The 22,575-nt window shown below is 39.2% G+C and overlaps 1 protein-coding gene across 12 annotated transcripts in view; it reads right to left on the bottom strand.

Moving 5' to 3' along the window:
* Nucleotides 1-22,575, bottom strand: part of LOC113143332 (RNA-binding protein Musashi homolog 2-like) — a 208,585-nt gene that overhangs the window by 130,856 nt on the left and 55,154 nt on the right. For all 12 annotated transcript variants that reach the window (XM_026328889.2, XM_026328893.2, XM_026328894.2 and 9 more), the window contains exon 6: nucleotides 11,466-11,558. In XM_026328889.2, the coding sequence (XP_026184674.1) occupies nucleotides 11,466-11,558 (93 nt within the window). The remainder of the gene's footprint in view (nucleotides 1-11,465; nucleotides 11,559-22,575) is intronic.

The raw sequence follows: 22,575 nt of genomic DNA, 5'->3' as shown, positions 1-22,575 counted from the left end.
AGTGTATATGGCAACAAGTAACAAAAGAAAAATAGGACAGTCAACAAAAATATCAATTAAGTGCTAGTAGATAGGCGTGGCACTGATTATAGTGCAGTGGCATTTACTGTAAATAACACAAAAGGCTGTGTGGGCGCAGGTAATGTGGTCATCTCCACTGTAGTATGTTCAAGCATGTCTGCTCGAATAAGGGTATTTTAGGTATGTGCAAACACTCACTGGCAGCACCACAAACTAGACTGGCACACAGCTCTAGCTTAGTTGCCTGGATGAAGACAAGCAGGACACACTGTCCCTTCTGGACTATACATTCAGGCCAGCTATTTCCTATACAATCATTTCTTTTAAATGGGCAAACTACAGCACTAAAATGAAAGTGCTATATACACAAATTAGCACCCAGAAACTGGAAACATACAGCAATACATTCACTTTGTTATGTCTGTAGCAGGTGGCTAACCGTTTTTCTTGCCTTCATTCATTTTATCTGCTTTAGAATGAGTTTGACCTCCGTGTCTTTGCATTTTTCAGCTAAACCCGACACAACTCCATGTGACTATCAAGATGTACCATGGATTCTGCATGTCACTTCAACTCACATACCATTTCCGCGTTAAACAAGGTTTGAGCCAAAGTAGACACGCCACAAGCAGATGGTCAAAATGACAATTTCTTCCTGAGTCTGTTTTTGTCTAGAACCAACATACTCAATTCAAATGCATGCACACACAAAATACTTGTATGAATCCCTGTGTCAAATTTAAGGATGACACGCTGTATTTTTCTGTCTGCTTTGTTCAGAATGTCAACAACAAATCAATCCTATCAATACCCACAGACACAGAGTCTAATGTATATTTTTTAAATTCTTTGTAAGACTATAAATACATCAAAATGTTTGTATGTGGTTACCAATATATATTGGGAGCAGATTTATTAGGAAAGACAGCTGCAATGAGAAAGCAAATGAGCAGCTCCCATTGCTCGCTAGTCTTGCCTTTTTCATGGAAACTCACTTTTTTCTTTTTCTCTCTCTTTTTTTTTTTTTTTTTTACAACATAAACATCCTCTCCTTCAACACACTGAGTTGGCAGCTGGAAGACTTTCTGGCAGATGACTTAATGCAATCAACCCGTCACTTGAGCATGATACAGCCTGTCCATTTTATGTTCACCTCGTATCACATTAAAAAAAAATCCTAATCCAATCAAATTCAAAGCTGTTTCAAATGTAATTCTGCCTTTCCACCCGACACACTAGCAGCACCTAACAGACCCACTTACCCTATGGCTTGCTGTTTTTTTTTTTTTTTTTAATTATTAAGATTAGTGAGGCCATGCAATTATCCTCTGTACTATCTCTAAGTGACAAAAAACACTGAAGAAAATCACAGGCAAGCTTGCAAAAAGTCTTAAGTGGCACTAATATGGTCAAGTCAATTCAATGAATTTAATGAAATACAGTTTCAGATGTATTGTAAACTGTTGACTTGACCTAAAGCACTAGAGGGAGAAATAAGCTGTAATTTACCTCAATAGAGAGTCAGATATAAAATATATGTGGAAACGTTAGGTTTTCAATCTGAATTGAAATATATATTCAGTCCTTTACTGACACACACATTTTCTGGCTACATAATTTTAATTTAGTGGGTAATTCATCTTTAAAATGGATGACTGCTCCTCAGTGGATTTTACAATGTGTGTTCAGCTGGAGAGACTGATGCTGGGCTGGCAGTGGGCTTATCAAAAACAAGTTGAGGCAACCCTCCAGGAGGCAAGACGGAAAGAAGGATAAAATCCATGCTTCCGCTCAACTAACCATCAAACCTAATTACCTGTGGATAGGACTTATGCACCACATGTTGGGTTCAAAGTTTCCTGGTCAGGAAGTGGCTTGGGAGGGAGCTTTGGGTATCTGTGTGTGTGTGTGCACATGCGCCTGGTCAATGTGTCCGTGACCAAAAGATTAGGCTGAGAGAGGAGACTTGGTGCCAGATCTTGGCTCCATGCCATTAGTTCAATCAAGCAGACTTATTTAGCTTTTAGACAATTCGACCAGAACCCTGAGATACCACTTCAGAAAATAAGCTAAAGATTATTCATGGCATGGCATCTAAGACAGGGATCTGTTGTCACTCTCTAGCATCATACGCACGTCCGCCTGCTCACTACATTAGTCCTTTTTAAAAGTGAGCACACTGTTTAGAAACACCCATACACAAGCACAAAAAGGCATGGAAATCACAGTAAATCAAGCACAGGGGTCAGCATAGCAAAGAAAACATGAGGACTGCCATGGGAAAAAAAATAAATAAAGGAAAAGACTCTCTAGCACAGCATTTATGTTAATACACTACCTTAAAAATTAACCTAAACATAAAATATCACTCAAAGATGCATCACTCTAACCCCAACCTTAACCTCATCCCATAACGCAATGTAAGTGCTTTCCGTTTTAACAACCAGGGGAAAAAAATCCCATGTAATTACTGATCACCTCAATACATCGTGAGTGCTGCTGACAACAAATGTATCTTTGCACTTATTTTTGAATCTTCTGCATGATTTTTATATTTGCTGTATATTTTACAGTTGCAGTCTATAGTTTAGATATTCTGCATGACACATGGCACTGTATGTGCAGGCCCCTACGCAATTTTTTTTTTTTTTTATGTTGCTGGCAATCATTTATTCACATACAAATTTGATTTTGCATCTATATATCCTTCATTCAGTCATCACAAAAAGGCAGCATGAGACCTTATATTTTACTTCTACTTGAGCCCCTAAAACCTCACTGTGAATTCTTAAACAATGATCACAGCAAACAAATACCATAGGTCAAGCAAAACTCTGATACTGTTCTGATATTGATACATTATTTAATCAATCATAGAGGTCTGGCATAGTTGTATAGTTACTGTATAGTTGTTTTGTTTATTCCTAAACAAATCCAAAAGTAGAAGATTGAGTTTCTTAATAGCACTGCATAAGGTTTTGGCCGTCTTCCATCTCATTGGTTCTTTCCCTCACCTGAGAGTCAAATGAATACTTTATTAGCTCTATTAACAGAACACACATGCAAATAGGTGGGTAAGTGGACTCATTTTAAACTCCTGACCAATGACCCAATGTCAGGCACACAATCAGTAGTCAATTTACATCTGCAACATCAAATGCTCTGTGAAGTATGGTAGTCATTTAACAGTGTGTGTGTGTGTGTTGCAGTTATAAATGAAATGAATTGACACACATTTTGTGTACACACTTATGCACTGACCTCACTCCCAACAAAACCATAGATGAGCTGCTCTAAATGCAGCTCTACATGAACCAGACTATCTGGAGAGATCAGAAAGATACGTGTCAGTCATTTTAACATTTTTAGAAATGCCAGTGGCATAACTCTACGGATGGCAAATGTCGGTCAGTCCACCACTTTGGTCCAGACTAAAATATCTCAGTACTTAAGATCAGCTGAGGATGAATCTCAGTAACTTCAGTGATAACTTGAATAGATGGATGGATGATGAATGGGCTGCCACGACATTTGGAACACATGATCTCCAGAGGATACAATGTAATGTCTTTTGTGAGCCCCGATTTTACATGCAGTGCCAAAATTCACCTATTCAGTGAAATACATGTATTTTAATGTGCAATAGATGAATTGGCACAAGGTTTTAATGATTCCCAGACAGTAAAACCTAATGACTTTTGTGATGCCATTCTGAAAAAGCAGCATGCTGATATTACCATTTTATAATAATATATCTTTTGCACAGCTGTCCTTATGTAGACAAAGCTGTAATGTGGCAATTGAGCAATAAGGAAATAAATGCAACCAAAATCAGCAAAGCAATATTATTAATAATAATAATAATAATAATAATAGACACTAGAGTTGGTTGGAAACTAAATTAGAACCTCTGCATTCACATATTTTGCTGAAACTACACTTTTCATTACAATTACCCCATTTTGTTTGGCCTACTTACTCTGTTCCAGCTAAATATTACAGGATGTAATGAGTCTGTCCTTGCCAATGTTGAATTTTACAGTTGTACTGAGATAAAACTTAACAAGCAATTTCCAACAAGTGTATTCAAGATAGAGGACAATTCTAGGCCTTAAATCTAAGCTGTGTAACACTTTTAATGGATAGTTGGGAAACCAGACACACAGAGGTATTCAGGACTCACCATTAAATGTTTCAGAAACCTTTGAGACTTCATTAGTCCTGCATATCACACCACAACACACTATGTACATTTCTGTCTAAGAATATTTACCCAGTGTTTTCAAAAAGGCTATGTAATGTGTGAGAGGCACTCATAGCATGAGCTGGAGCTGCCTGTGGACCCTGATGCACTGCAGTATAGGTGGCTGAAGAGGAACAGGCAATGGACTAGTTGAAGTCATTTATCAGCACTTACACTGAATTCACATTGTGCTATATTAAAAACAAGACATTCTGTGAGGGTTGTGGAACAACATTCAATCATTCTGGTAAAGTATGCCTGATTCGCTTACTTTTAACACAACATGTTATTTTTAAAGTTTAATTTTTCAAAATTGTTACAAGGATATTATTAAATCCACTGAAGGGACACATTCTGAAACTAACATTCAGCACTTCATCTGTGCAAACTGACAGTCAGGAGAAGTATTTTTTTTCTGCTTTGCTCTAGATAAGAGTACAGATTTATACTGCAAGATCCACTGCTGGAGATGGCAAACACTGTCCCAAAGTTACATCTACTGCCATACTAAACTGTTTTTCTTTTCTGTTTACTGTGCACCTCTAAAATGTGAATAAAGCATGAAAGTTGCAGTGCAAAATCAAGTTTTTCTTTTTTTTTTTTTATTGTTCCAATCTGGCTGGTTAGAGATTTTGGATATATACATCTTTAGGGCTGCAGAAAAAATATTCAGCAAATGTCTCAAGATCAATAAAGCTTCGTGTGTATCAGCTCAGATGTACAGTGAGCACTGTGCTGCGTCATCATTCGAGCTGTACCCTGTCAACTCCCTGTTCTCCAGGTGGTGCTGAGTCATGGTTCATGCTCACTGGTTTCCTGGAGCTCTACACTGGGGAATGTGGAACACTGACAAGCCTATGTTATGAAAAATGTCTGATGATGAAAAGGGTCATTTGGGTTCAAAAGCAGTTTTGCATCCTTTGTACAAAAGCCTACCAGATGATAGCTGAAATTTGACATGGTCATTTTGTTTCTCATTTGCCTGAGACATGCAGAGTCACAAGGCCTGTCACTCAGAGGTTGGCATCAGCTTCTGTGGACCTCAACTCAAATATGCCTGTCTCTGCTACTCTCAACACATGCACATGTGGTGTCAACAAGGAAGTACCTATCCATCTACAACTGAGACAGAAAATGACATGAATGAGAGGATAAATAAATCTGAATAAGACTGCTCATATGTAGATAGGGGAAATCATTTTTCCAATGTAGATACAGTTTTTAACCATTACCTACTGCAAATATTAGGCTTAACAGTCCTGATATGATATATAATTTAAGGTAGTGATGACATTAAATGAAATTCAATTTAATTTCATATTTTTTCAAACTATTACTATTTTGAGCCAATTTTGAGTCAAAGCCCCACAAAGCTGGTTTAGTTCTCATAAATTAACCCTTTATTCTATACCTATATATTATATATAGAACACATATACAACATACTATATATATATTCCCATCCATCTGGGAAATTAATCCTTCTTCAAATCTCAGATGTGTTCTCCCACATAGGATTCCTAGATGGCACTTTGCAAGACTGAAGTGGAGGCGTCCACCTTCACACCAGTCTGATGGTGAGACTGCTGCAAATTACTCATGACACCTCCTCCGATGACATTTTTCAGCCGCTTCCTTGTTGAATGGCATCTCTACCCCACCATCCCCTCCCACCCCCACTACCATCCATCCACTAACACCCTGCCCCAACACACACATTAATTCCCCCCTCTATTCGTGTCACAATAGCACAGCAGAGATTGCTGCCTCCTGCCTTCACCCGATCGACCCTTTTGAGCAGGTGCTGGATCTGATCCAATCACAGTCAATCTTCTTTAAACATTTCATTCTTTAAGCAGAACAGGGGCTCAAAATTCCATCATTCAATGACCCGATCAGACGCCGATAACACGATCAAGCCAATCCCAGCTTATCCTGAGGGAGCCATTTCAGGAGGGACAGCTGGGAGATGAGACTAGAGACCTACAGAAAGGTGTCAATCTTCCCTGATCCACAGCTCTCTTTGTGAGCCACCTATACTGCGCAACATTGAAGGACACAGTGTCATGGCCATTTCTAAGAATCAGCAGTAGTCAAATTATTTGATCTTAAGCCTAACAATGCTTTAAAGGCACCTGCATTAACACACGTTTGCCCTCTCATACTAAGACATACATGCATACAAAAAAAAAAAAAAAAAAAAAATGATGTGAATACTGGTGCTCAATTCTTCAGCGGCCATTTAAAAGCTACTCTATTGGAAATGTTGCTGGGCTACTGGGCAAATAAAGGTCAAGGGGGATATGAAATAGTTTGTCTAACTGGCCCTTTCCCCCTGCGTGTCCCTGCAGCACAGCGGTCGTATACACATTCATAGCCAATTCATTTATATTGCTCTGCCCTTCTCACTGCTAGTTTCAGTCACTAACTACAAGTGACTGCAATGAGATTGAAGCCTCTGGCTAAATCTCCACTGCAAGGCACATGATCCATCATTGCTGCTCTGATCACTCCTTATAATCACTGCAACCACACTATATCCTCAACTGATTGGGTGAGTCACAGCAGAGAGGAAACAATCACAGAATGTCATCAGATGATGGACACCGAGACGCTGCAGTAGTAGTGGTCACTGTGAGCTACCATGTAAATGGCATGCAAATGTGCACCTGCACTAGCTGAAGGAGCGGAATGAAGGACTGTGGCCTTTTGATTAGGCTCTTTTTGCTCATATAAAGTGTATTTTTTTGCATTAATCATCTACGTTTACTATTTCAGACAATGAGAGTGTTACAGTAGTGCATTTGCTTTCCTCAAAGCTCTCATCACTTCAATGCAAGTCCAGAGTGCATTTAATGTGCACCTTCACAGATACCACTTTACGTCATGTGCATGCATTGTCTCCCACGGTATATTTTTAATTCTGCAATCAAACAGATTAGACAAGACCAATGATATCAAGGTGAAAGTCATGATTATTGGTGATTTATCATCTCCGCCCATTAATTTAGATGCGCTTTGTCTGGGGTGATAAAATAACTCAAAAGTAGCACAAACAATTCACTATATACATTAGCTTGCTGGCTTGTCCTAAAAAAAGTGTTGAAATAAATAGATTTTACAACATGCCTTTTTTAAACTGGCAAAACCGAAAACCTACAACCTAAGCACAATGAATTCATACAGTCTTTACAGAGAGACACACAGAGTTATTTTTCTGCCATTTACAAAATCTAAGGGCATCCAAAATGTCAGCCATGGTATTAAATTACCAGAGCCCCAGAACAAATTTCATGCACTTGCCAAGGAATCTTTTTCTGGTGCTTTTATAATTTTAATTCTTCTTCTGCTTCCTTTCAGTGAAAGTATGAGATGAGGTATGCACATGCTTCCCTGGACAGAGGTGAAGCACAATGGAAAGAACACGCAGCTGCTGTAGACTGTGATGCCAATGATCTCTTTCTATCATCTCACTCATGGTCCAACAGGTGTCATCACTCGTACAGTCACATCCCATGGCTAACTTATTTATTCTCTTTCTTTTTCACTATGAGACCACCGCCTCAGTGGTGACCTTTGTGTGTCCACCTTTATCCATCCTAAGCCCAGTGGCAGCGAACAGGTTAAGCTCCTTCTCTTCCTTCTCCCATTCAACTCCACCTCCTGAATCTGGCTCTAGACCAATGGAGCATGAGAACCAGGACAGCTTGGACATAAAGGGATGATTGTGGCTGCCTAGTGACATGGAAGCAAGTAGCTCTGACGAAACTAAAAGTCAGCTTCAGGCCAGCATGGCAAAGGCCAGCCACTGGATAGGAGTGCGGAAACTGAGTCAGTCAGTAGGAATTGTTCCAGCTTAGTTAAATAGGGCCACTATGAGATGCACTCAAAGCCGATTACAATAAACCAATGAGGAAGCATTAGCTACCCCAGCTAATTATGCTTTTAACTGTGGGGAGAGCGCCTTTCATGCCTGGGCAGGGCTCTGCTGGTACGTCACATCCAAATTTCTAAGGTGTCATCACACCAGCTCCAATTTTTAATGAAGTCCTTGCCTCAGTGGAATGCTTTGGGATATTATTCACAGGTGTTTGATTTACTGGAAAATACGAGGACATTTTATCCAAATGTGCAAAAAAAAAAAAAAGAAAACCTTGATCCCCTATTTTTAAGTGTCCTTGACCTCTGACCTTAGAGCATGTCTAGAGACTCTAGAAAGGAGAATTGCAAAGACTTCATGAATAATTATATCATCAATTGTACATTGATGTCTGGGGGTGTTTCTGCTGGTTATGCAAACTACAGACAAAGGCAAAGGTAAATGCATTAAAGATGCTTACAAATGACTGTACATATTACAAACACAACATTATTAAATAAAAGTGACAATAATATGCCAGCTAGTGAGGCCTAGATGAGGAACAAAACCAAAGATGTGATCTTTATAGGAAAATACACTGTCTTTTCTTATAATTTATAAGTCTGCACAATAGCACATAATAGCACAAACACCACAATGATTAATTTGACTTTATTGCAAGACAGAAATAGCAGCAGCCTCCAGTTAAGAGTCCTTGAATATAAAGGGAGGCCAGGCTGTGCTGATAAGATTGTCTCATCTGGCTTGCAGGGCTTAGGCGCAGTGTGCTGCCTCAGAAAAAAAAAATGGAAGTCAGGATGTGGCTACTATTAGGCAGGTAATGGGATCCATCTGAGGTGCATTAGAATCAGTCAAACACAACCACACTTCACTTCCATTCAAATGACAGTCACTATCACTTCAAATGCACACATTAAGTATGTACTGTAGGCAACAAAAAAGTGGCTCTGACTGTGGAGCAGCTCCTCTGAAGTTGTGCCAAGCTCGGACATGTGCTCTTTCCTAATGGTGACGGCTGGGAGAGTGGCAGTGAGACTGATGTGCATGAGAGCTGTCAGCCTCTCCCCATAACAAATGCCACCTCTCCTCCTGACAGAATGGAGACAGAAGGGAAGGACTGAGGTGGAAGGGAGGGGAGGTGTGGAGGTTAGAGACAGAACCTGTGACCCAGTTGTGGCCACACCAGCTGTTTTCCCTCCACTGCCTCCCAACCACCACCATCTCTGTAGACCACATCCTGCTAATTGGCCTATGCGGCGGGCATGCACACACACACACACACACACACACACAAATACCGTTCATTCTAAATAATATTAGTGAAATGGCTTGCTCCCTCTGAGAAAGAACATTTGCTGGTGCCTTAAGCTGTAGTTGCATGATGATTGATAAGTGCTTGAAGACATACTTCCCAGAAATATAAATGACTAGCTGCCCAGCCACCATGCTGGCTAATGTCCCCCTTGACATGCACATAGACAGACAGACACTAGGACAGGCTGATGACTGACACCCATACTGCCACCAAGATTCTATGGAGGGGAAACTGAATTAATTGCTTTTTCCTTCTGTGGATAAGTCCCTAGAGTGCTGTGTATGTGACGATAATGGTAGGTTGCACTGACAGGCAGGTTATTTAATAAATCCTGGGATGTGTAAGGCAGAAAGGAAGGACACACGCAACACAGAGAGAAAGATACCTCTTTTTGCTCTGTATCCTGTCTGCCACAGCCCACAATATCTACTCTGATTTGCCTTTTGCTGAAGACACTCAAACCTGCTCATACACACACACACACACCCTTAATCATGCACCCACATAAATACACTTAATCGCTGACACACTCACGCATGACGAGAGCAGTACTGCAGACACATCCAAGCATGCACAAGTAGGCTATAAAAGCACACACAGAAACATGCACAAGATCTTGCTCAATCAGTCTGATTTGTTTGTTTCCTCCTAAGCATTTGAGGATTCCTCAAGGAGGAAAAAACTTTGTATAATCAAGTCAATTATGTCATTCAATCAAGTCGAAAATCATTTCGAGTCCTTTCTCAGATCCATTGATTGCAAAGTCGTGCTGAATATTTGCTTGCTGCGTTCTATTGTGCAAATAAGGCATCTTTATTTAGAATGGCAGGCCATGGTGAGGTCTTCAATGCCACTTCCAAAGGAAAAGAGCAAAATGAAAGTCCTTCACCTTGCACACTTTCAGTAAAAAAAAAATACATAAATAACACTGGGCATTTTAGGGAAGAGGTGGTTGCATACTGTCTCTAAAAAAAACTTCTATTAATCTATAACAGCTCTTTTGTCTCCTTCAGGACATGGTACATTATGTGCCCATGGAAAATCCATCCTCAGTGAAATTGTTTAAACTCAAGGTCAAGTGCTGATGTTACAGGGACTGTATCAGCTGAAGGTGACCTTGACTGATGTGGAATATGACATGAGGGAAATGGATCTCTGCTCAGTGTGAGGAAATTATCTGTGAAATGCTGCCACTGTATCAAAGCCTGTTTGTGAGCGCACATGCCCATGTGCATGCCTTTGGATGTGAGTGTGCGTGTCTGTGTTTGTGTAGTATGCATGTCCTTGTATGAAAGGGTGTTCGCATATGCCTCGCTCAGCTGAGGGTACTGGTCATGAGAAGAGCGTGTAAAAACTGCTGCAGCAGACAGGAACAAACAGCTGAATGTGAGCCTGAATTGTGCATGATTTTCTGTCAGAACACTCTAGAATAGTGTTGTCACAATATCAGAACCCTAACTTATACCAATACCACATTATATTTGATTTTAAAGACATACTACAACAGATAAGAAATAAAACATTACTCTGTCTTTGTTGCAGAGGGGGTTTAGTCATGGCAGCTGGTTGTCATTGCTTGTTTGCTCTGTAAGCAAAATGCATGTTGTTGACGAGGCATGGTGGGCTGTGTGAAGCTACTGCCATATCTTGAGGTGTTTTCTTATTGCAACAGAAATTTTTTTGGCTTACTGTCAGAAAAAAGTCAAAATGAAAGCGCTGGCTTCTCTTCTCTTCTCAAATTGGCAATTGTTATATAGATTGGAGTGCCAGTCATGTGGTCCTAACAACAATAAAACAGTGACAGCGCTGCACACTGATTGCGTACTGCTCTTTAAAATAAATCAAATGATTAAATAAACATATTTAACATTATCTTGATGATAAGATATCATTTCCAATTGTTCAACTCCAACACAGCACACACATCAGGCAATGCACTGGAAGAATGCTGAAAATTCTGGTTATTGTGACAACACTATCCAGGGTAATAATAAAAACAGTCTTACCTTCCCAAACTGTTCAAAATACTGCTTCACATCTTCCACTACTGTATTGGCTGACAAGCCGCCCACAAATATTTTCTTTGTTCTTGTGACCATCTGGAAAGAAAAGGGCAAGAGCAGAAGATTAGTGAGGAATGCATCGCCTTTAATGAGGCTTCAAGTAGGTGAGCAGCACCTAGAGAAGACATACAGTAAAGGAGTGAGGATACACCGTGGTTAAATAGGAATAAATGGATTCACACAATAAACTTTCAAAAACACTTTAGCGTTATAGTGTTGGTAAAACGCAAGGTCACAAATGCTCAAGGGTTTTGACAGGAAAAACAAAACACCCATGGCCAAAAAAAAAAAAAAAAAAAAAAAAAAAAAAGAAAGCAGTTTTGTAAATTTCCCTTACAATGACATTTCAAATAAAAGCTTTAATGAAAACAGACTGTCAAAGAATTAGAGACCTCCATTTCATCCTTAAAAGTTTCTGTTTATCTTTGCAAAACTTAAGAACAACAGAAATAATTTATGGACTTTCAAAAAAACAATTAATGAGTGCTGGAAAATGGAATCAGAGTGCATTAAGGCCTCATTTAGTTTCAAACAGCAAGAATATTAAGGATTATTACCCACGGCATCAAAAAGGGCACGAACATCTGCTGCAGAGAGTACACGCTAAATTTAGGAAGGCAAATTCTCAACTACAGTAACAGTTCAATTGAGTATAAGATCTTTGTGGAACTACAGTATTTTTTTGGCATAAAAGGTTGGGCTGATTAACAATGAACCTACAAAATGCAAATATATAAACACAAACATTTAACAATAAGCCCATCGTATCCTAATGTTGGCCCTCTGAAACATCTGGTCAGCGCAGGTGTTGACTTCCCTAACTGACACACCACACTTAACACTTAACACTTGAAAATTGAACTTTGTATTACCAAATCATTTGCTGTTTGGCTAATTAAACACTACTAAAGGGTCTGTTTCATTTATAGGTATTGCATTCTTTTTTTTAAGGCCACATACACAATGGGCAGATAACTGTAATGCTAAGGCTTAAGCACGCTTCATATCTTTATGGCATTTATGGTGCTATCGTGGTTATTGCTCTGCTGTGAACTGACACTGCGGTAAGAGGCTGCTCGAACACCGTGGAGAGAAAGACCCTCACTGCCCCTGTTTCATCTGTCCTCTGGTAAGAGACACATGAAGGTGAGGGCACTGCAAATGATTTATCATATTTGATGTAGACAGAATCTTTTCCTCGCAATGTAAGCCACAATGCCTTACTAGAGACTTGCTGACTAAAGCTATGAACTAGTAAAACAATAGATATAAATAGACAAACTATCTGGCCAACTTGTTTTTCTGGCACCTGTTTGGCCAGTAGTATTACAGCTTTTTATGATTCCATTAACACACTTCCCCACATATAATTTTCTACCTGTCACCTATAAAGTGCCGAATCTATGCTATAGTTTGATAATTTCTGCTATAGGTTGAGAATTCACTGATATGATATGGCAGGCAATGATTTTGGACGGACCACTGTGTAATCTCACTGGCCAACAAAAAAGGAGCAGAAACGCCAGCAGAGAAAGTCACAGCTCCGACCTCCCTCTGCTTGCCATAATCAAAGAAAATAAAGAAATAAATAATTGCAGAGGGATAAACATACTCCAGAGATGCACTGCGAACAATCAAGAATGTTGAAAGAGTCCACATTGATCACAACGCTGACCAAAACACTTTGAATATATGAAAGAGGGTTAACACGGAGGAAAAAAAAGAAGCAACATTCAGCTAGAGCTGAAGTAACCATCTGTCAAGTGCTTTCCAGGTGCACACTGTATCACAGGCACATAGCTTGCCTGTATGCACGCACCCTCCCACACACGGGGCCCTCTCTTGTTATAGTTTTCCTATTTTCATGTGTTGCTAATTAAGGCAACCTCTGTAAAAAAAAATAAATAAATAAATAAATAAATAAATAAATAAATATTATTTATATATATATATATATATATATATATATAAATAAAGACATTAAATGTGTTTTGTGTAAAAGAACTGTAATGCATTTTAGAGGCATGCATGCATTAGTCCTTATAAAACCCATTTAATAATTTAATTTAAAAGTGAAGAAGAGAAAAGCGCCCAGTGCACAGCATGCATTCAGGGCTAGAGGTGCTGACAACAGCAAGATGAATACAGTAGGTGCTCAAAAAAAAAAAAAAAAGTAACCACATGAGTTTGGGTTAGAAAGCGCACACTCAGGCAGTAAAAATATAATCTGGGATGTTATATTATACTGACAAAAGCAATGCATTTGCCTTAGTGCTTCATCAGGATCCTGAAAATGTGCAATGCCTTAAATATGCAAACAGTTTGTGTACTAATTAGCAATGTCATACAGGTATGCATAATAAGCCATCTAAGACAATCAATATAGTTGCAAACACCATTACAAACAATATACAAATACACCATGGAGCAATATAAACTAGAAAAATAAACAGAGGTGCACATTTAATGTTCATGCCCTACAAATCTATTTGGACCCACTAATGCAGCTCTTGGGCCTATGAGTAAAATATGAATGCAACCACATGGATTTACTGTAAATCATCACCTTCACTTTCATCCAACGTCACCAACAAGTCAACATTTCATATTTACTGTGTTAGAACATATTAACATTTTCTAATGTTGACAAAGTAATATTATGTGACACGCTAAATGTTTGCCAAATGCATGTTAACATCCAGGAACTCACATGCAATGTGTTACCATGGTAATGATCACCTCAGAGTACATCTAATGAAGCACACCTGGGGCTGACAGAGCACAGCTTAGACCGAGCCAAGTCTGACAATGCCTGACAAGCTGAGTCTCAGATATCCTAAAATGGTCAGAGTATAAAGAAACAAAGTCTGGTCTCTCCTCTGGTGCCACCACTCAAGTTCAGATTTTGCCCTGCTGTTGGTCGGGATCAAAAAAATTGTTTTCTCCATTTATGATTCAACCAACAATTTAATTTCCTACAGTGTGATGAGAATTACAACTTCACAGAGATGTCCGTGGTAACAGTGTTTTTTTTTTTTTTTCCTACAGTATTTGACTACTTGTGGACATGAAAAATGTGAACTGGCTGGTTTAGGGTTATGCACTGGCCAAGACCCAGGAGCTGCATCATCCTCTACCTCCCTCCTCCTCCCAACTTCATGCCTCAGGCCTCAGGGGTTATCAGCCTTGGATGCTGCCGCCGGCAACCACAAGCCAGACAGCTGCTGATAAACTGGCTGTGCAAGTATTTATCAACATCACTCACTTTTATCATTGCCAATCTAGGTTAAAAAAATAAACAAGTCCATGTTCATCTCTGCTTGCCTCTTTACATCAGCTGTTTGTCCTGCTCCCCTTCTGGGCCACCCAGTGCCTGGTCATTTTTCAACCTAGTTCCATCAGTCTTCAACGAGTCAAGTTTCCAGCCTTGCCTTTATATTTTTGACATATCTAGCCAACAGTTGGTGGGATTGCATGGGTGCTGGTACAACACAATTACTTTCTCTATTTTTCTCTCCATGGTGACAACAGACATTAAGCTTTATTGCTGTATATTGTGTCCCTCTGTGCCTATGGCTATAACATTTGGTGCAGATAGTGTTTGGGGTACAAAAGTAGAAGCAAAGAACTTTTAATGATTGTCTCATCTATTTGGGTGCCTGATACATTTAAACTAACACAAATTTTATCATTACTACTTAAAGAACTGCAGTTATTTTCTATCTAAATATGCACCAAGTGTAATAACACCAAACTGATTGGATGAAATGACTTTGGAATTGCATTTAATTTGACACAGATCATTTTACATTTTAACGAACGTTTTTACTTTTTAACCAAATCAGACACAATAAATAAACACCGGGGAAGAGAAAATTCAGTGCAATAAATTTACAGCAACATTAGTTCTGATTATTTCTAGTGTTTTTTAAAAAGTCTTTTTCAACAGTTTCCATTCAAGCTGACAGATTTAAAAATGGACCACTGGTCAACCCAGTTTTTCCTGTAACCCAATTTTTCAAACATTCAGTTATTTTTGCACATCCCTAAGAGACTGTAAGGAGAGTTATGAGTGTGCATGTGTGCTTACTGAATGTGTTTCTAATTTCTTGAGCATGTGAGGCTTTTGAGTGTGAAGGGCTGCAAGAGTTACTGGTCCACTGAATTACCATGATAACAGAAGGCATGCTGCAGATACATACAGAGAGGCAGGAAAAATGTAAAAAGCTTATGGTGCACTCTTCTTGACACCTGTTAGCAGGTTTTTAACAATAAGAGACAGAATAAAATGACAAACCACGTACCTCTAATAGCAGGACCTTTTCTGTGAGGTCATCAACTAAAAACCTACATAGGGAATCTAACTCTCACTTTACTTTAATACTAAAGGCTAACGCTAAACCATTTTAACACTTGCAGAAACTGGTTTTAAAACAGGTTTAATTTTGTGACTCATAAAAAAGCCTTAATGGTAGGTGCACCATCTTGCTTTTAATAAACGCCCATCTTTTTTTTTTTACAACTTAAAGTCTTAGTGCAGCTTCAGTTCACCAGATTGTGTTCTGTAGAAAATTCAATATTCAAACCGAATATGCTATATCTTTAATTCAAAATCATAAGTCAACACTGTTTCATAGTGTGTTTGCATAGTAAACACACAACAGATTCAGGTCCACAAACTGCTTAAAACTAACTGCATTGTCCATACACCTCAAGAATATCCTCCTCCTACTCTACACACACATAAAATAAGACAAATCGGACACACAAGCTATTTACATTAGTCATATCCATATAATATTCAAAGCATCACACAAACATTTATATTAAGTATATAAATGACCTATTGCTCTTTTCAGCAGTTAGACAAAATTAAGATTTACTCTAATCTGTTCTTCCACCCTGTGGTGCTTTGTGTTGTGGCAAACGGACCAGAGAATGGGACAGGTCCCTTCATAGCTCCAGACACAACTGGGAAACCTGACAACAGAGAAACATAAGTGTAGAAAATTACAGACAAAACCCATGAAAAACATACAGCAGCCTTTTGGCTACTTGAGCGCTTCCCTCTTGACTCACAAAGCAGCAGGACAAACCTGGGCGAGATCCTATAGGTGATTTGCATGTGTGGGTGTGTATATGTGTAGCTGTATATGTCTTTCCTCTCTTTCCTTACTAATGGTAAATATTGCAGCTGATTGCAAATCCTTCATAATATTGTGCTCCTGGTTTAAGTGTGCTGTAAAAGTGGGGGTGTAAAATGAAGAAGTTGAAAAAGATAAGCCTCTACTTAATATTGAAGCACACAATGTTATTGTTATTTGTGAAAATTCTAGGGCTTCTACCTGTGGAACCAACCTAATTCAAAGAGCGGCTGTGTTGCGCCGACGAAAAGCTATTAAGCGTTTTGAACATGCATATAAAACAGACTGCAAAGATAAGCTGTGAATGTCATTAACTCCCCACGTAGGATATAAAATGAATATAGTGTGAAACAATGTAAAAAGTAGGAGAGAAGCAGACAGAGTGGAAGAAAAAAAAATGTGTAACACATTTATGCATATCTTGGGATTTTACGCAGACACTCAAACTCTGATGCTCTAAGTAGGCTACGTTGTCTTTTGATTTTCATTCAGATCAGGATTGCTGTGATAGACAAATAGTGGCAAAGACAGTGAGTGGTTTTACCTGAAAAGTTGTAAACACTGTTAACGCTTAGAGGAGAAGAGGATAAAAATGTCTTCGGATTTTTCAATCACCTCCCCCTGTCCCATTTTACTTCAACATGAAACCTGCATGTCCTTCAGCTTCTCAATGTGGGTAATAGTATATTTTGACTATGCCTCACCGTGAAGACTTTTTTTTTTTCATTTACAGTTATCATATATCTAAAATTAATACACAAATGCCTTAATTACTGCTTGCAAATATTTCAGTATTTAGGGGGACATTTACTAAGCAAATTACCATCTGGGGTACGAAACGTGGTGTCTTCATAATTTCTCACGTTGCCAGGTATTGACTCTGACTACAGATGGAAATGAGCACAGCTGCAGTTCATCTGATTTGCAAGTTCTGCAGCATGAGGACTATTGTTAGATAGTTTTGATGCATGTTGTGCATGTCTGGAACACAAAGGAGTGCTGAAGTAGTTTTCTGTTGCCAAACTTGAAATATTAATTATAAAGAAGATACATTTTGAAAAGTGAGCACTTGTTCATTTTGACAATGAGGTTATTTTATATATATAGTGATGGAATGGAAGAGATTTTTACTTGAAATTACCTATTACTTCACTTCAATCACTTTGCTCATATTGTACTGGACTGGAACTCCTGTGACCCGTTGAAAGTCTGAAAAATGACATATACACAGTTGCAACTAAAAGCTTGAATCCAGTGACATTTCCCCCAATCGGTGTTGACGTCCTAAACCCAGACATGAGATGGATCAGTTGCTAATTCTACACTAAATCTTGGATATGTGGGTGTTTGATGATGTAATTCTAAAATGATGGCATCCTGCTGGGTGGTCAGGATTTTGTTACGTGAATGTTAAAAACCAGAACAAAAGGTGAATAAATAATTCTATTGTCACGATTGTAGGTTGGCATTTTTATGCGTGTACAAATGTTTGTACATAAGTTCTTTTTTTACAGTCTCAGTGCTCTCCAATCTTTTATTTCTCTCATGTTCCTGATTAACTGTTACTTATTGCAAATTTGTCATTAGTGGATTTTTAGGTCACCACCCACCCTCCACCACACACATACATGCATACACACACACACACACACACACAGACACACCATTTTCTAAGCCAGTTCTCAGGTGGGTCGCTGAGATCACACATCCAGCTATGATTACAAGCTGTAAGCCTTTCTCATGGCCCTCACCTCTCACACATACAGGCTCACAAACAGGTGTAAACACAAGAGTCCCAGACAGGGAGGAAGCAGACGGGGGATTTCGATGTCATTTCTCATACCTAAAAATAATGGGACAGATAGAAAAAAGCCATCAGACTTTGTTGTATAAGCCACAATTGTTATCGTTCTAGCAAGGGGATATAATTACTGGCATTGAGATCCCGTCTGTGGTCTCGTTCATAAGCAACCAGAAAGCACCAGAGAGCATCTGTCAATGCAATGTAGTATGATCAAAGGCCTAGACGTTGTGCAGGCACGATGCGCACGCTCACAAACACACACACACATACAGGGAAAACATGGCCAGTCCAGGTAAACACTGCCTCTGCTCATTTGCGTCACTAAAGCTGACTCACAAGAGAAAACACAGCCAATAAACAACAAACAACAGCACAATCACTTTTGCTTTGAAGGGCGTTCTTCACAGGATAGAAAACACAGGAGAGCACAAGATAGTGAATTGGGATTAGATCATCAGTGGGAGAAATAAAGAAAGCTGAGAGATTAACAGCAGTGGTGTCTTGATTCCAGCTACAAGTTGAGGATGAGGGGTGCTGCATGGTCCAGTTCCACTCCTCTACATGTCCTTTTAAAAGTGGTCCAATCTCAGCTCTAGTGTGCATAAATAGATCCGTAATTGCTTATTACAATACAATTAGGGCAAAGGAGATGAGAGAAGGAAAGATGCTTAGTGCAAATGTGCAGTGACAGGCCCAGGCACCAAAACCCAGGATTACAGTAGCCTTTTGAACACAGCTAGAGAATGAGAACGATAAAATAGAGACAAAGAGGGAGAAAGAGTGCAAGAGACAGGAAGAAGGAGTTGGGGGGTGGGACTGTCAAGCATAGGGCAGAAGCTAATGACAACTCTGGCTTCAACTGGCACAGACGTCTTTGAAGCCCGGCTCTGATCAGAGCCGTGATTGCCAACGCTGCAGGGCCACCACTCCTATATTAACCTACACTAACAGCTATTCACTGAAAGTCACAGGCCCTTTCAAAACCTGACTCCTGCTAGAGCTGCCCATCTGTGGAATGGCCCTGTGAGACAGCCAAGATGTGAGTAAGGGACACACATGTAAGGGACACTGTTTGCATATGGCCTTGCTATAACAGTGACAGTCAAGCTGAACATGGGGCCACAGTTAGAGCTGATTAGCTGCACTTGCTTCTTCAACCTACTACAGTTATGAAGATTGATAGAAGCAGCTTAGAGCTGATTATAGGGCCCTGGAGATGCATGGGCCCATACCCAAACAGCACATTCACACTGCATTCACAATGAGCACAGCATGCGATCAGTAGGCACAGGCCAGGCATTAAGCAAACGTTACAGCAATAAGAGGCAAATAAGAGAAATGGACAATGCCAGAAGTGCTCTTAAGAGCTTTCTGGAATATGAATATTATGCTAATTAGATGCTTGCTTGTGGCCAAATCCGGGCCATTTGAACAAGCATGTTATGAACATTTAACAAATTTCCAGGACAATATATTGTGCACATGACTTCATATCTAAAACTCACTCCAGGGTTATGAGACACAGCATGCCTACGAGTATCTGTTGAGGTCTGTTCAGCGTTCACAGCACTGAAATTAATCTTCGTTCTGACATGTTGTGCTTTAAAATACAAATCAAAAATACCTGAAAATCCATTAATACTCAAATAATAAAAAGATCCGAGTTCTTTTAGGGTATTCTCAAACAGAGGAGGACAGGTATGGGGAAAACAAATCACTTGTAACACCTCTCGATTTACTATATTCTAGGTTAACAGGAATAAAATAGCTTTCAATTGGTCAGAACCACTTTCTTCATAAAGAGAATGTTTTATTTTCAACAAAAGCTTAGAAATCCTTCTTAAAAGGCACACTGTGGAGTGCTTGACCACTAAAACTGCTTGTATTGTGCATGGTGAGCATGAGGATACACATGCACACACACACAATATACAATCCTGCCACCGGTTTCATGACATTCTGCCGACTGACAATCAGTGCCAATAAGATGCGAAGATGGACAGCAAAAGCATGAAGAGAAAGACTGATAGCAAGTAAACACTGGTGTAAACAACACAGGATTTAAGATATTCCTAAAAATCTGTTTGATTGGGTGAAAATGCACTTAACATGTTAAGTCCTATATACTCAAAAAAACGCTATTTTGGTTTGTGAGAAAACTGAACAGGGATGTAGCTCCCTGGCTTAGAATAACAAGTTTTATGTAATTAACGCAATCCTCTCCCTTTAAATGTTCAGTTTATTTTCTATTTTCAAATAAGCACTGGATTAAATGAGTAAATATATGGGCTAAACATAGGGAGAAGATGTGTGCCTCACTGAGCTAATCCCGCTGACCTTGTAAACCCTCTGCAGAGGACTGAGTAGTCCTCAAGCCAAGGTTAACATTGGCGGAGTTTGATTCCTCCTTTGGTCCAACACAGCACATAGATGAGACACAGTCAGGACCCTACAGTCGCTTTTAACAGCTTATTTGGGGGGTTGGGCTCTGTCCTTTACTTTGCAGTGCCTCCCAGTCTACTCTGGGTCTCTGCTGCCCCCTCCCTGTCTCTAAACTTGCACAAGGCTGAGAGTCCTGAGACTTTGTTGTGTCATACTCAACTGAAGTAAAGTTAGGTTTCCATATTTTGGGTTAAAGGTTAATTGACAGAGACATTTAAAGGACATATGGTTTGCTGGACAAGAGGTGGAGACAGAGCTTACCAGCAAGTGAGAAATATTTACTCTATAGTAAATAATCTCTGGTGCCTCAGCTGTTTGAGTGGCAGCCTTTTCAATAAGTTGATGTTCTCTTACATGACCCTTGATCCTCATATGAAATGTTAATTTCGGTAACAAGCCCCCTGTCTTAGTAGTGACAGTAAGCACTGGAGGCGAAAAACAAATGGGATTTCAACTTTCAATTACAATAATGGCTTTTTGTGACAACTACGCACCTAACCCCCCTCCTCCCCCAATACATACACAGGTTGTAGGAAAACAGCAAAGCTAATAATTCCGAAATCTTCATCTCTGAAAACATGGTCATGTGATTGATATGATAACCAGAGGAGGTCAGAAAAAGGAGGACATTAGGCCACATATAACCGAAATATCTTTGTTTTTTTCAAGTACTCAAAACCTCGAATTAATTTTGTTCTAATAGGTGCACACTGTATAATTAAAGGCTGTGACAATTGTTAATGAAAGTGATAAATAAAAATTAAATTAAACAGGTAAATTAAAAATATAAAATCAGTAGGCTTTTTTGTCACCTTCTTTTTCTCTTTACCCTGTATCTAACACCAGTAGCAGGAAGCTGTAGGACCCTGGGTGTATGTTCTGGCCCTTCTACTCAAAACCACTGAAGGTCACGCAATAGTCCATCATTGGTTTACACCAAGCAAACCATCAGGAGCACAAACAATGACATCTAGATGATGTGTCAGTAGAACACACAGCTCCACTAAATATCTTGACAACTTTTGTCTCGACTATCAGTGAATTCCCTCAGGACTTTGGCTGCCTGTTTTCAAGCAGCTTCACTTACCATGTTACCATGGGAGCAACGACCAAACCACAGACACAAAACTCCACATCATCAAGATAAACTGTTCAGTCTTGAACACAGGATTATTTGAGGGACATTTAATTAATGTTGAAGCTGAAAGGATTAGTCAAATAATCTATTAGACAACTAACAGAAAATTAAACACTATCTATTTTTGTGCTGCTTTAGTACTGCTTTATCGTTTAAAAAGTCCAACATATAGCAGTACCCGGGTCTTTAAGGTTAGTATTTTCTGCTTTTTTTTTCTATTTTGTATGCTGGGCTCTGGGCTGCTGTTAAAATAAACCCAAAACAAAACAAAACAAACAAAGCAAAACAAAAAAAAATAGCAAATGTTAATTTGTTATCTTGGTCTCTGTCATTTAAGACACAAAAAGATCAATCAATCAATTGGGAAAATAATAGATTAATCAATTATGAAAATTATCATTAGTTGCAGCCATAATTAATTATGCAACTGTGTAAATAGTTGAAGCAGACTTTTACTGGCTGTAGCAGCAGTGTATAAATGCATCCACATATGACTAACTGAATACGACCTTGTTAATCATTTAT

Source organism: Mastacembelus armatus, chromosome 14, assembly GCF_900324485.2.
Source record: "Mastacembelus armatus chromosome 14, fMasArm1.2, whole genome shotgun sequence".
Lineage (NCBI taxonomy): Eukaryota > Metazoa > Chordata > Actinopteri > Synbranchiformes > Mastacembelidae > Mastacembelus > Mastacembelus armatus.
This window is presented reverse-complemented; position numbering and strand designations above follow the sequence as displayed.